Here is a 16,285-nt window from a genome sequence, read left to right as displayed (position 1 = left end):
CTTTTATGTGTTGAAACAAGAGAGATCCAAAATATCTTAAAACTCTTGTTTTTGGAGCAGGTAAGCTAATATATATTTTCTTGTTCTTATTTTTCTCACTATTTAATAAGTCTCTAAGTATTTTCTTACATAACTGTGAAACTTGAGATCCTTTCTCTAAAAGAATTTGCTGATTTTTTTTTTTCATTTTGTTTGTTTTTATGCCACACATTACTAGCTACAAGGATGCTGAAATCAAGGGATATCTTTTCATTGGGTTTTCAATGAAACTTTTTATGTGACACATATCTTTACTTCCTCTGAACAGTTAAAAGAACAACAACAAAATCTATTTAATTTTCCATTTTTTTTTTCTCTCTGTGTTTTCACTGATGTATGTTTTCCAGTTGATTTCCACTTCCTTTGTCTTAACTACCAATGTTGCAGTTCTTTCTCCTGTTGAGAAAAGAAGAGGAAGGCTTGGGGAAAGGAGTTAATTTCTAACATGCATAGTTTAACATCTGAATCCAAAACAAATAGTTCTGGAACATTCTGGATTTTGCTACTCAGGAATTGGGAGAAACATATAATACGGATATATTTTCCTCTCTCTGGAATCCATTCTTTAAAAATCATGGATGGCTTTAAAACAGGTTGCAAAGCATCAAAATGGAACACAAATGTGCATTCATTTATATATGTGTAGACTGTACATTCTACAGCACAAATCCTCCACATAAAAGTAAGGTTTTATTAATATTTCTTTTATAAACGGGTAACATTGTTTCAGGTAGGCAGAAATTTAATACAATTTCCAAGGTGGATTTGTGGTACCTATGTGTATATTGACAATACTTTGTGGCTATCACTTACAATCTACTGTATGTGACATCTAAAGTAGCTAACATATTCATCAGCAAAACATGTCAGTACAATCATGTTGGTCCCCAAATATTTTAACTGTCTGTAATGGTTTGCTGAGTGATTAATTTGTAACTGAGAAGAGACTAATTAGACCCTAACACAGAGATGCTTACCAATTATTGATTAAATACTATAATATTCATTTCAAAAGCTGTAATGGTATATTTATGGTACACTAGGGAATAATGACCTGTTTTTGGAATTTTCAAAGTATTTTTTTCCTATGATTTATGTTTTGTACAGTGTCTTCCACAGATGCTACTGTTAGAAACTACACAAACTATTTTACTGAATTAATGACCTCTAGAGGGATGATTAATAGCGAAGAGAGAAAATGGTGTAGATATTTGAAAATTAATAGACTGTTGATAGAACAAAGGATAACACAAAAATAATAATGCAAACTCCAGTCATGTTACAGAACACAAGAATGCTTGTGAACTTTGAGTGCAGAGAGGGTTTATGTGATTGGCAGTGGTTTTTAAACATTTAGTCAAACAAACAAACAAAAACAAAAAACAAACAAACAAAAAAGCGGAATCCTAGTTTGATTGCTCCAGTGTCTCCATTTGGTTCAAATTACTACTATAAATTAATAGCCATATGCTTCATACAGAAAAGAGCAACATTTTGCTTCGGTAGTTCTTCTAAACATACTTTGTGTGGAATTAGGTGGCTTCATCCATTAGAGAAGTGTGAGAGGATGTACTTCCACGGTGGATGTAGCACTGACTGTATGTTTCCTAGAAAACATGGAAAATAGGGCATATCTGAAGAATGCGCACAGTGGATTAATGCTTGCTTTATAGATCTTTATTTTGTTGAACACCATAATCCATAACCAGAAAAGGCCTCAGAAACAGAATGACATTTTTTTGATATTGTATATAAGATCTGTTGTGACAGCTCATAGCCAGTACATGTTTGACAAGAACTGATACGTTGCAGATAAGTCTTCCATCTGTGAGATGGGAAGATAACCACCTTTGCATAGCAGTTTTGTGGAGCACAGCAAAGACGAACAATAATTATTTTCATAGTCTTCTCTGTGATTAGCTTTGTTCTGTACTCCGTGTACTCCACTTATTTCTTCTCAAATCTAGAGTTTACCATGTGTTGTGCAGGTACAGCCTTCCCGTTACCTACCTTATCTCTTGTCCTTGTGTTCAGAAATGTCATGCGTTTCTCTGCCTGCCTGGATTGATCAACTGAAAAAGATTTCTTGTTCTTTAAAATAAACAAAGTTTACACAAATAATTAACAAGAAATTGACTATGTTATTTTATCCAAGTTGTGTGTGTCAAGCAGTTGCACTTTTTTTTTTTTTTTTTTAATGTTCCATTCTCTCATTCTTAGAGCTAAGGAAATGCAGTTTTAGAAATTACAATTTAATGTGGAGGAATCGTTAAGTGAGGCAGGACATGTGAATGTTGAGCAGTTGGGAGATAATGGGCTGGTGAAGCACCGTACTCAACTCACATGAGCCTTGGCACGTATGCAGCTGGCTGAGAGCCAATCAGGCTCAAGGACACGATGCCCTTGGGCCATCGGGAAAGTCCCTAAGGTGGGACAGGTAGCCAAAAGAAGGAGGACCAGACTGAAAAGCCCGGGAAGTGTTAACCAATCCTGAGCTTAGTTTCTGCAATATGTATGAGTTGATTATGTTCAAACTAGATAAAAGACGACTGAGCTATCCATTAAAGTTGAAGTTCACTGTTCACTCATATTGGGCGTCTGGGTCTTCCTTCCGTCGGCAACAATTTAAAATAAAAGAAGATATTGTATACATAAATCTCAGTGTTCACACATTATTTTATATTTAAAGGAATGCTACCAATGCAAATTAAAATGAAATCAAAGTTTGGTTGCAGTAGAAACAAGTTTTCTAATAGAAATCGGAAGTGACTTCATGATGATATTCAAAATTAGATAGCTTGAGGTTCCTGGAAGCAGAAAAATTGCTTATTTGAATGGTGATAAATCTTACTTGTTTGGAAGGGTTGTGTTAGCATCCAGAAGTTATATGTTGTTCAAAGTCACTATTGCAAATTACGTGAAGATCACATTGTTTCTTTTTTCTTTCTTTCTTTTTTTTTTGAGTTTGCAGCAAAAATGATTTATGAGTTTCACTAGCAAATATGCTATAATAGCAAATATATTATTAGTAAGCTGAAGAGGCTTTAGGTCTTGTTTTCACAGAAACAAAACTACACTTTTGGTTAGTGTAAGGAAAAAAGATGCGAGTCCTTTCTGTTCTATGCATACATCTTGGATAATTCTTAGGTGGTGCTGTAATGTTTTCTGGATTATTTTACTGAGTGGGTAATTTAAATTTAGAGTTCTTTGTTTTATATTGCCTGCTAAATTAGGAATTAGAATTTTTAGGAAAATAAAATTTAGTTGTATTTTTTCTCAGGAAGTAGCATTTCAATTTTCAACCCATGATACATTTTCTGTTCTTATAGCATTTTTAAGGCCTAGAATATCCTTACAGTTAAATGTTGCAGAATCTGATGCCTTATTTCAGGATCATAACTTTGTTAGCTTCCCAAGCGCTGTGTAATTTAGTGGAGAGGAGGTTTAGAGTACTGCCTAAAATACAAATAAGGCATCATGGGGGCTGCTACCTCTTTTAGTGAGGCACAGTTTAGTATATGCTTTACAGTAAAGGTCCTAGGTGTATTCTCCATCAGAGTATGTTCCCTTTTTTCAGGTCTTTTTAGAATGAGCATGCATTCAAGTATCGTACTACAGACTAACAGAGTAAAAAATAAGTTATTTTGAACTTCTAAAATGCTAGTAATAATTGTAGACAGCTAAACTACAGACTAAAAATGATTGCAAAGACAAATCACAGATAGTTTAAATGGCATTTACTTGATATCTAAAATGCTCCATCTGTTATAGATATAAAAGGGATTCATCTGGAAATACAAGAAGCTTTAGTTCTGCAGTGTGAATCCCATGGTTGAGCTCTCTTGCAGCCACTCAATATCATTGAGGCTCTGTGGACAAAGATTCACATGCAACTATCATGCCTCGGAACTCAGATAATGTACAATCTTGGATGTTATAGCCCTAGCTTAAGTTAGGAAGATGGACAGTTTGTTAGCCTAGTGCACTTTTCTGTCAGGGCTTTTATACATGTATATAAGAAAATATATTTTCCCACTGAAAGGCAGCAGATGACGTTGTAAATCTTTTAGTTTAGAAAAGGAAATTGTGTACCAAGTAGGGAAATATAAAATGCAATATCAAAGCACAGAATGTTTTAAAACAGGCATTAAAGGGAGAAAGATTATCTAGGCCTCATAATTTCCTGCTGATAGAGATTTTCATTTTCAGGAGAGAATTTCAATCTTCTACTTCTCTTGGAAGTTTAAGTTGTTATCAATTTCCTATACTTGATATTAGTTGTCATCAATTTCCTATACTTGATATTCTGGAGTACTGAGCATGATATCAATGGACATCTAGTAAACTAAACATCAGCACTTTGCTAGGAGGAAAGCTTATAGTATTTATTTGTATAAATGTTATTAAAATTATAGTTAGATGAGTGATAAATGTAGGTTAGTAAAATAAATAAAAATTTAAGTTTGTGTAGCTGTTATCAGAAAGGTATGAACTTGGGCATTTTTTAATCTGTGTCTTGTATTAGATTTTGAAGCAGCATTTCTTCTCTTAGAACTGTATAACAGATATTTCAATATATAAACTACACGTGAATGAACAAAATAGTTACAAACTGTTGCTCTCAAAATCTCAGTAATGGGCCTTTACTGACACTGGTGATGTTCTATTTTCTTTTTAAACAGTTTGCTTTAACAATATGCTCTCAACCACCCCTTTTTACTACAAATAAAGGTATCTATTCTACATAAGATTTGAGTCAAGAGTTTTAATTTCAAGAGAAAAGGATGTGTGTTTTCTTTGGGATGGTGAATGTGGGATTTCACAACTTTGAATGAATTTAAAGATTTTAGGAATTCTCTCCAACCACAAATTGAATAAAATAATAAGTAAGACTAAGACTTTTTTAATTTTTTTATTTTTTTCTTGTCTATTAAATAGTAAGGAAAAATCTAAGCAGAAGCTAAAATTCCAGAAGCTTATGCACCACATAGAGCTCTTGCAAAACAGGCACTTCACTGTACATTCAGTCACTCATAATAAGAAAGGATGTATATACAGAATATTATTAAAATTTACTATGACACCATGAAATTGCATAATGATTATGTAAATATAGATAACTGACAATATAGCTGAAAAGACTTCATTTTCAAAATATTTAAATTCCAAAATATTTTTTTTTAAATGAGAATTTTATGAACTTTAAAAAAAAAAAAGTACAAAACACGAAATATGTCAGGATTTGTGTTACCAATCATTCTAGGGAATGATTGTGGATAATACAAATATGAGAATTATATTCATTTCTTAGTGTTGTCTTCAACACCATGATTATTTTAGAGTCCTCTTATAAATACAGTATCTTTTGTTAGAAGTTAGAAAGCTGTGGAGGTTGGGGGGGTCAGAAAAAGTAGTAGCTGAAAAACACCTTTTTATTTATTTGTGGAAGCGAGGGAACTGAGTGGGCCATGAATTATGGAGCCTTTCAGGAAGGAAGTGCTTCAGATAACAGCAAAAATTCAGCACAGCCTTCTTTAAAGGACAAGAAGCTCTGCATTCACCAGCATAGGCTCAGTTTATATCTGCTGAACTGGATGTCCTTATATAGATTATACAATCAAACAACAAATAAATATGTAGTTAATATTATTATCTGACCAAAAAATGTGTCTGTTAATCCTGACACATGTTTTAGATGTAATGGAAGAAAAACACTGTGGTACTACAAAATCATCTTTTAGTGAGCAGCGTTGCATGTTAGACTCATACCCACATTATATATATATATATATATATTTTTTTTTTTTTTTTCCTGTTTTTAAATATGCACATAAAAGAAAAAAAATGTCAAGCACATTAGTGTAATTAAGGACTGGAGGAAAATCATTGATCCTTTTTTGAAACTGCTGATAAATTTAGCTTTACATCATTGCTGGATTTCTTCAGATGATCAGATAGAAATAGAAGTCAGCTTAGCTAAGTTCTTTCCCCTGTGGCTTTGCTTTTTGTGTTTCTGAGGAACATGTGTAGTACATTTTCGTTATATTATTGACTGCCTGGGAAGAAATCAATGGGGAAGGGTATGGAAACACTGAGAGAGGGAGGAGAGTTGCTATACTTTTTTTCAGAATCTGAAGCACTGAGTTGAAACCACATGCTTCTTATATTCTTAGGTTTTCAGAAAAAACAACAAGCAAGTGGTTGCAGCTCTTTGAAGGTAGTGGAGTTCCATATGGTCCAATCAACAATATGCAGCAGGTATTCTCGGATCCACAGGTTGGTTCTTGCCCAGTATTTTCTATACTTTTACTAGTGTTTTACAACTGCTGAATAATGATCACTTTTCCTGCCACTCTAACCAGATTTCAGCTTCTTTAAAATGGGATTTGAGAATTATATGGGGGTTTGAGTTTAAGGCCAATAATATCGTATAAGTAGAAGTAAATATAGATCCCTAAATGAGTTATGTGCTTGGGAACACAGACTTGGCCATGATGCATTAAACTGTAGGTGTTCTCTATGTCTTGTATGCAGTCTGTCTTTCAAAAATGGCTGGTAAAGGAAGGAAAGAAACTCTAATAGATCCATAATATCATTCTATCATATATACATTCAAGTAACTTACTTGCTGTCCACAAGCAACCAGTTTTCTGTACGGAGTACAGATGACCAGAATTTAGAGTTTTGGAGGGGAAAAAAATATATATATGTATATTCACTGATCCCTTCCCTTCTCTTCACACTGTGGATTATGTTTGTTTAAAGGGCCTAACACAAACTCAACTATACTGTCTTGAATGGTGTAATAGTCTTTACAGTTCTTCTATATTGCAGTGAATCTTAAAATTAAATTTCTACTAGTGGAAATAACAAGAGAAATAATTGGCTATAGCATGAGAGGTAGGGGGAAGGAACCAGTCTTTTGTGTGTCCTCGTCTAAAAAAGAAGTGTTTGTCAGGAGTGCAAATACAAATGTTGTCCTAGGGGAAAAACAAACAAACAAAACAACAAAAACATGCAAATCAATCTTTATCATAAGGGAATAAGTTTACTATAAATGGTTGTTATAAATATGTTTACTGTACTTTTAGAATGGTAAGAGAACATTTGTAAGGCTACCACAAGGACAGAAATTTCTTTCACAGATAAATGTGCTCTTTTTCCTTAAAATGATGTAGTACCATGCTGTAGAGTATGTGTGGGCCAAATTTTTCACTTCATAATTTTCACAGGGTTTATGTTTATGGCTGAGCTTTGAAGAATGTACAGCAAGAGTCTTTATTTTATTCTGAACTTAGTTGACTTGGCTGTGCTTGGGACAACGTTAAAAAAAAGTCTTTTTTTTTTTTTTTTGATGCTGCATCAAATATTAAAAAGTCAATTGCCCTATAAGACTGCTTTTAAAAGGTCATATGTTGTGGCATGTCTGCTACCTCCCAAATTGAAAAAAAAGATTAGTGTGGTTACCTTGTTCTTAGAGTTCATCTAAATATTAAATAACCTGTCAGAGTTAACCTGTCCATGAAAGGTATCACAGTGCTTTCCAATAGTGGCAGGTTTTTCAATTTTTTTCCCATTAAGAGTAATACTGATTTTTGTTTGTATGCTTTCCTTTTCTCCTTATGAAACTACTTGAAAAAGTCTCTTCTACACTCTTCTTTGAAATAAATGGCACTCAGTGACCATGTTTTTATTACTGTTGGAAATGAAATGTCAGTATTTCTGGTAATGTCCGATGTTATACTTAGGTTTAATTTCTGATGCTGCCTACCTCCTAAAGCATTCTCTCACAATTCTTTTTCTCTTCAATTGTGTGTGTGTGGGAGAGAGTCTATCCAGTCCTTTCCTCTTCTTTCTCAAAATATGAAGCCTTGTTGACATTCTAAAGTATTGCTCTTATATTTACATCACTTCACATAAAGTTAAGCCCCCCACTCCATCTTTACATATCTAAGAGGCTATCCAGGAGATGAGCAATTTGGAATAGCATACTCAGTTTCTTCAGCGCAGTTTGCTATCTTCTTGAATTTTTATTTTGGTAGTGACCACTTCAGACCTTCACAGGACTCATTGACCTGTACTTTGGATTCAGATACTTAGGGCCAGTTCAAGCAAAGATTTTCACCTTCACATTTGTTCTGAACTACAGCTTTTTCTATTGTACCTTGTCCAGTCTGCCTTCACTTGCTCATCCTTTTGCTGCTGTGTAGACAGCACGCATCTGGGATAAACACACATGCTTGTGCATAGCTTTGCTCTTTCATAACCTAGTCTGTAATTTTGGTTTCTGAAGCCTCAGAAAGCATGAGAGTGCCCTGGGACAATGTACAGACTAAGGAGAAATCTATCTCAACACCTCAGAATCTGGAATCCAAGAATCTTCTCACTCTGAAGTCCCAGTTATGTAAAGGAAGAAACAGCACACACCAAAAAGAACATGCTGTAATCACAACAAGAAAAATCTTATGTGTAAAGCTCAGTCATTAAATATGAGGATGTAATAATTCTCTACAACACTCCCGTTATAATGTGGGGTTTCTTCTTGTTTGTTTTTACCAGGCTCTATTTAGATCAGAAAATGTATTTCTAAGAAAGTTGCCACTTAGCTTGTGAGTAATAGCTTTACTTAATAATACTATATAGCAACAAGTATAAATACTTACACTAAACCTGGTGATACATCAGTATAGGCAAACTTCAATCTACTGCTAACAGATGGTGCTTAGATTTTGTTGATTTCTTCCATTTTAAGTGTTATCAGCAGAACTGGATCTGAACACAACTCCATTTTTTATTTTATTGCCATTATCTTCCTAATCTATAGATCTGAATACCCGTAAGGTAGATGTCTTTCATTATAAGTGCAGTCTTGCACCATTGGTTACCAAGGTGTGCTATGCGCATGTCAACAGTCTTCAAAGCACATGCCGGCTCAGCTGTTAGCAGTGCTTCAAAAGATGCAATGAGCTGTTAGCAGCCAAAGACAGAAGTCCTTGGAACTGTTGGAATAATACAAAGGAGTAACAGAAGTACATGCAAGTCTGAGGAGATAGGAAAGACCAGCTAAAAGAGGTGACTAAAATGGTCTAACGGAACTTAATCACCTACAGGTGGGTCGTGTTTTCAAATTTTATTTTAACTAAAAGGACCTCAGAACCCTGAAGGCCAAGAGGGGTTTGTATAACTGCTTCTATAAACTGAGATAAAACAACACATTTTTTGGTCCCAGCACATATTGTTAATATCATTAGCAGTTTCAATCATACTCCAAGTGAACTGCCAAAAAACATGGATTTTTTATTTTTCACTAAGCTGGAATGCCAGCTGATACTGTTTTTTCCATGAATGGAGTAAAATGTCCACTTTTCCCACCGATTATAATCTTTTATTCATTTGTGAAGCTAAAATGGATACCACAGGCTAAGTGCTGCAAAGTAAATCAGTCTGTGGATAGGAGTACAAGCTTAGATGTGTGCTTGTGCATGGATAGTTAAAAGGGCTGAGAGAAAGAGAAGCAGATTTTGTAGTAGAGAAGACCTCTTTTTTAAAAACAAGAGGGAGGAAATAATGTTTGTAAAAGTTCTTACAAACTCTAAATAGTACAGTATAGACTATTTTCATGAAACTTTTTATAGTCATACTTCTTCAAGCTATTTTTTAAAAATATGTTCTTTTAACCAGGCCAAGATAGTACAAAACATTAAAGGAATTCTTAAAACGTTTTAAAAACTTACTAGTGACCTCAGTATGGTCCTATTTAGCATACCCTGGGGAACATGTGTATGAAATACAGTGTGGTTTGAGGTTTTCCAAACAAAACAAACTTAAAAGAGAATACAATTTTTAATAGAAACTATTCAAATTCTCCCAAAAGATAAAACAAAACAAAAACAGGTACGTGCTGTACTGCAGCTAACTATGAAAGAACAAAGATCTTTGCTGGTTAAGCAAGGCAAATAAATGCTTTTCTGTTGTTGTTGTTTTGTTTCCTTTAAAGCGTTATCCTCCCTTTTTCTTGCAACGTAATTTTTTTTTCATTCCTTATACAATGTCATTACTTCAAGTGACTGACATATATAAGAAGTAACAGAGCAACCCAAGAATATTATAAGCAGTTTGTTAGCTAATGTTTTACCAGACTAAATCAGTGTGTGTTGATGAATATTACTATATCAATGCTGCTTTGCCGAAAATAAAAATGAGCCATGCAGTGGTACTTTTTTCCTCTTTTCAAAGCAGTTACAGTCATACCACACAAGTTGAGTACATCAGGTGTAAGACATCACCCTGATGCATCACTTCTGAGAAATATGGGGAGGGAAATATCGGAGCTGAAATATCACAGCTGGCCCTGATTTCAGCTCCTGCCAAACACCTGCAGACTCTAAAAGGATACCAAAACAAAACTCCACCCTGTGGCAAGAGGCCATCCCTTAACAACTCTTCCCTGACTTTGCATCACTATAAAAATTAATTTAACATTTTTTACAGAAACCTTAGTTTTCCTGTCCCAGAAGACCATTACAGTGCCTTTAGCCATTTCTCTGAATATGCCTCAGGAAAGAAAAAAACAAAACAAAACAAAAAAAAACCCTGACAAACTACTAGATAACTGAAGTACTGAAATATTTGATAGCTGGAATTTATCTGACATTTATTATTTGTGGAAACTTAGAAAACAGGTAGGTTTTTATTAACCTTCGGATCATCTCTTATTTTCGAAGTAATTTCAGAATGGCTTGAACACATTCTGGCAAAAATTTCATAGCATCTGTTAAAGTTTCTACAATCAATGTTGTGAACACATAGAACAGGAAAACATATAGTGATGTTGTGATTTTTTTTTTTTTTGTAAGAATCCTATGCATGTCTGTTGATGGTTTTGTGATTGTTGCTTTTTGTTCCCCTTCACTCCCTCCCAAATATAGTGACAGATTTTATGGACCATATCTTTAATTGTTATTCTTTGTTGAAAGAGACTTTTGTGGCCCGCTGATGGCTGTCCCAAGTCAAATGAAATTATATTCATTTCCATAATACTGCAGAGATTTTTTTTCTTTTTTTCATTTTACATACAGAGTTTTCTGCAACTGAAAGCAGTTGATGCAGGTCCGAGGTAATGGAAATAATTCCTAACAGACAAGAGAAAGAGAGGAATTAAATTTTACATGTGTCTATTAAGTACTAAAACTGGTTGGAAAATATCTGATGGAATGTTTTTCCATTTAAAAATGTCAATTCATTGAAAGTGAAACATCCCCATGAAGGTGTCTACAATTAAATTCTGTCCTGAAACAGAATTTGAGCTCTATTCCTGCTTGTTTTTGCTAAGTTGAAAGTGTGTACTGTCTGGCTTTGTCTTGGTGTTTCAAGCCAACTTTTTAACTTCAATTTTTAAATTTTATGCAATGAAAAAAAAAAAAAAACACAAAACAACCACCAAACCATACCCTGACCTTTAATTTTGTCAAAAGTAGCTCTTTTGTACTAAATTACAAATGTTTTTAGGCTTTTTGGTCTGTGTGAAGTTTAGGGAAGTTGATGCTGTTCTGAAGTGGAAAGCATTAAGGAATGTAATACAGTTTGAAGAACTGAAATGGAAAATTTAGTTCTAACACTTTGTAGTTTGTGATTCCTACATATGCACAATCATGCAGGCTTTATATAAATTATGAGATTGATATCCAGATGTTACAAAAAAAGGGCTCAGAATGAGACATCACTTGTATTCTCATGTGAGGAATATTGTAATAGAAGTGTTTAAATTTTGCCTGCGGTGAAATGTGGTCCATTGCTATGCCATATCTTTGTCTAGCCTGCTTGTTTTACAACAAATAGTGGAATGCTTATAGTGGAGGCATCTTGAAATATGTTGGGTTTCTAAATAAAAATATATGGTTATCTTTATATTAATGGTAGGCTTTGATTTGTACATACATGTAATACACATCTATTGTTTAGGTAAGAAAAATAAAGAAGGAAGCTCAGCATTTTCTACTCTGAGATTATATTTTGAGTTGCTTATAACTTTGCAGAATTTAATAATTTGATCTAAAATTTCCAGTGATAGTTGTCTGCCTACTCGTGAACTGTATTTGGAAGTATTTTAGATAAAATATCTTGAGAACAAGTTTACAGAAATCTGTAAACTTTATTTATTTATTTATTTTTGCTTAGAGCTCTTCTGCCCCTTCTTAGAGAACAAGTTAAGTAGTTCTTCCACAAAGTGGTTTGGACAGAAAGGTGACTGCAGTGTCATGAATGAGCTTTTTTTGCTGCCCCTTTCCCCCCCACCCCCCCTCCCCTTCCTTTTTTTTTTTAAGGCGTGTGGAAGAGATGCTGGCTACGAATAATGAGCAATGGAGTCCCTGGACAGTGCATGCAAAAGATGAGCTTTCACCTGTTACCACTCATTCTGGTCCTTTGTGTATTTTGTGAGCTGAAAGCTGTCAGATTTGCTTAAGACCCAAATGAGAAATTGTTTAAGTACAGTAGATAAAAGTTTTAGGCTTAATTTTTATAGAAGTTGAATGTCAGACAAGAATCTCTTCCTGCATCTGCCACACAGTTCACACATGATTTTGAGAAAGTCCTTTAAATCAAAGTGTTAAAAATTGCTCGCTAATTATGTGCTGCTGCTTCTTATTATTTTGAGCATGTTCCTTGTGACACTGTATACTACATATACAGTATTAAGTGTTCTCATGGATCTGAATGAAACTGTTGAAAATATGTTTTGGTCACTTTAAAACATAATATTGTTGAAAAATCTAAAAATCCTAATGCAGCAGTTCTACCCTTAGATTTCCCTGTACTATTCTCCCTTAGCCATGAAACTGGGACTCATCTAAAAGCAGTATTTTAAAGATGAAGTAGTTATGCTTCTGAAAAGTATAGCTTCTAAGATGAGAGCACCAGAGAAATAACCCTGTGCGAAATTATTTTTGTGTGATTTGTGTGAGAAATATTGCAGTAAGGCGTGCAACTACACCTTACTTACGAGAAATAGAAATTCTTTTGAATAGCATTTGCTTCACTGAAGGAGGAAAGAGCCTAACAGGTCATCTGAGTATGAGCTTCAAGCTTGTCTTTTATTTTTCTGTGCTAGCAAGCAGATGATGCTCAATAGAAGCATTTTGAATGTTCTCTTCTAATTTCTTTTAAAATGTGTGTATATATGTGAATTGTATGTCTTATGCATGTGCAAATAGTATGAACTTCCATCAAGGTAAGAGTTGTACAAATATTTCTCAGTAATGGAAAAAAAATTCTCAAAAGCATCTTACTAGTGGTCCATTCTCATTTAAAAAAAAAAAAAAAAAAAAGCTGTGCTTAAAAACATTTCAGTCAATGCCATTTAAAGGTAGGAAGGGTTACCTAGCCTTTTTGGGAACACCCTTCTAGAAGGAGATTGCTGCAAAACCTGAACATGGCTTTTTGACCAAAGAGCAGAACAATTTTATTTTTTTTTTAAGCCTTAAAGTCTTTGTTAGGTCTCATGGTTAGGAATCCATAATATGTGTTACAGCCTTGACACCAAAACTCCTTGGGTAGTTTCTGTCCCTGTAGGAGTTATGTGCTGGTTTCCTGATCTTGCTGGTCATTGATGTCAGTTGGTTTCAAAGAATCTGTACTTGGAACTTTGCTCTACTGGAGTATGGTCAGGATAACGCCATCCATCCTTAGATAGATGTAGTTTAGTGTATTGAGCTAGGTAATGTGTAACTTCTTAGAAATCCCTTACAGAGCATGAACTTTCATTCATATAAGCTGTGTAAATTGAAGGTCAAAAGAGTTTTTAATTAAGCAAGTTATTGCATTTATCCAAAGTTTGATGACTATCAAGTCTGTTATGTGTTTGGGGCTGGGGGGAAATATCTCTATTTGTCTATTCCTTCAAGTCGTGCAGCCTGAACAGAGAGTTTGTCTGCTGAAGGCCAAATGACTCAGTAAACTGTGTAGAAGCTTTCTTCATCTGAGCGGTTGCTGAACCATTGTTGGAAAATAGTGGCCGGTTAAGCATGGATCTTCTTTACTTTCCCTGTAGTCTGTAAATTGTATCTATATTGTCTGTTGGTTTACTGAATAACAAGACCATAGATGGTCAAGCAAGAGATTTTATTTTATTTATTTTTTTTTTTTACTTCAAAACATTTTTTTTTTCCTAAGTAGATGTCTGCTTACTTAGGAAAACATATAGTAGGGTCAATAATAAACACGGGTATTTCAGACTGAATTTTAGATGTGCTTCAAGTATATAACTGCTTCCAGCAAAGGGTTACTTTTTAAGCTTCTTATTGTATTTTTATATATTGAAAACTAATTGCTACCCTGTCTCTTTGGACTTCATATGACGATAACCTGGATTTTTCTTTCTTTCTCAGAGACCATGAAGGGTAGGTTTTGTGATTGGTCTTGTTCACTTTCAAATAGATTGGTTTGTAATCAATATAACTAGCATGGCACATCCTTGTAGTGCAAATTATGTTTTGTAGGCATAAAAATATCAATGATATTCTGGATAATAATTATTTGGTACCTTGTGCTTCTGTAGCTGCTTTGAGAGATTCTGATGATGATATTTGTATTCCAGCAAGGAAGAAAATAGAAAGGAATTGCAGAGACTAAACTGTGAAGATCAGGCTTTAGTTATCATTTGATCTTCAGCTGCTTTCTCAGAGTGCTCAATTCAATTCAAAACCCGTATGGCTTGAGCTAAGCTTTTCCTGTCATCCCGAAATTATGAGATAGTTATGAGATTTCCTCTTCTCATCAGCCTAAGTTCGTCTTGGAGACCCACTCATTTCAGAAAGTGTTTTTTTTTTTTTTTTAATTTTCTTTTTCCCTCCACCCTGCAGATAAGATACTGACATGTTCACTTTGCACTGTACTTGCACAGTAATATTAAAAAAAAATAAAAATACTGTTTTAGTTTTATGTTTCTTGCTGACAAGGAGGAATATTTGAGCCATGAAAAGGCAAGTATGTAGGCTGAGTAGGAGTGGATATTCTAAGACTTAGATTTCTAACCACCGCAAAAAGACACTAATTAGTCAGGGAAGCTTTCTCTGTCATTGCTGTTTTCCTTCTCATCCCTGACTGGTTTTGTGTAGGTTTCTATGATGATTCAAGTAGGCAGTTTGTAAAGAAGCAGGCAATATTTCTTCACTGTGCATGGTTGCTGAGGCCAGGAGCATTATTACCATTGTTTTTAAGAACTCATCCTAAGCTTAAAACTGGCTACAGCATTTGGATGTCAACACTCTGAGCATCCAGCCACATGTTGAAATTTTCTCCACACAATTTCAATTGGCTACTTAGCAACTGTAGTATTTAATTATAACAATTTAGATATTTGTTGTGTAAGCTGTGTAATTTTGGAGTATATGTTTTAGGGGTAAATCTTCTTTTGAATCACATACAAATCTTCATTAATATTTTTGGTGATCTTGGGTGCTCCTCAGAACTTTTAGTTCTGAAAAATAATCTAGGTATATTGTTACCTTAAAAAAAAAAGAGGAAAAAAAAAAAGGAGTTCCAAGTCTTGATCAGGTTTACAAAAAGGCCTTTGGGATAACTCAATTGAATTTTAGTTGTCTAGAATGACACCTGAAATACATCAAAGCTCACATGAGAGGAAAATGTATTTATATTTTTGTGCATGTGTGTAATGGCCTATTAAAATAAACATTCCTCTAAAGAAAGAGTCACCTCAATGTGAAAATAGTGCTTGAAGATGATTAATGATAGTACTAAATGTGGAGATCCTGAGTCACACATGAGGTGGACAGAGAGAACGATACTTTGGGAGTTTTGAGCCAAGTTTACGAATGGCATGAGAAAGTCACGAGGATAAATGGAGATGCCAAGCAGACAATATTTACACTGTGCATTCCAGTTTAATTTCTAAGAACAAGTGGTAAAAAGAGAGACTCTTTAGAAATCAAAACAAACAAAAATATAAGAACTGGAAGTTTATCTCTATTATTTCAATATCCATGATATAAACATTGATGTTAAAACCCACATTACAATTTAAAGACTACTTTTCCTTTTCTGACTAGCCTGAAGAATTGGGCATTTCCAAGATGATCCTTTGCAGCCTCTTAGAAACTTCTTAACATGGTGACAAGTTAGCAAGGTGGCAGAAGGAAGGTAGTTCCATAAGACACCTTATAAGTCCTAGGTGTGCGAGTATTTCTTCTAGGTTCCAGACAATGTTCAGCTGAACCCCCATAATACAGTG

At 34.4% G+C, this 16,285-nt stretch overlaps 1 protein-coding gene across 30 annotated transcripts in view; it reads left to right on the top strand.

Annotated features, from left to right (window-relative positions):
• The window catches only part of SUGCT (succinyl-CoA:glutarate-CoA transferase), a 320,240-nt gene that overhangs the window by 126,480 nt on the left and 177,475 nt on the right, over nt 1–16,285 (top strand). For 17 of the 30 annotated variants that reach the window (XR_011094048.1, XR_011094047.1, XM_068674935.1 and 14 more), the window contains one exon: nt 6,213–6,315. The exons of 9 other annotated variants lie outside the window; for them this stretch is intronic. Coding sequence is in view for 18 of the 21 variants with exons in the window: in XM_068674935.1 (XP_068531036.1) it covers nt 6,213–6,315 (103 nt within the window). In the remaining 3 variants the exon portion in view is untranslated. Of the gene's footprint in view, nt 1–4,721; nt 4,771–6,212; nt 6,316–8,332; nt 8,363–16,285 lie in introns of those variants that run through there. 4 more of the 30 variants (XM_068674908.1, XM_068674927.1, XR_011094049.1 and 1 more) reach the window with 3 other exon arrangements.

Source organism: Anas acuta, chromosome 2 (genome assembly GCF_963932015.1).
Source record: "Anas acuta chromosome 2, bAnaAcu1.1, whole genome shotgun sequence".
NCBI classification, from domain to species: Eukaryota; Metazoa; Chordata; class Aves; order Anseriformes; family Anatidae; genus Anas; species Anas acuta.
The sequence above is the reverse complement of the archived record's forward strand: the minus strand, read 5'-3'. Positions and strand labels throughout refer to the sequence as shown.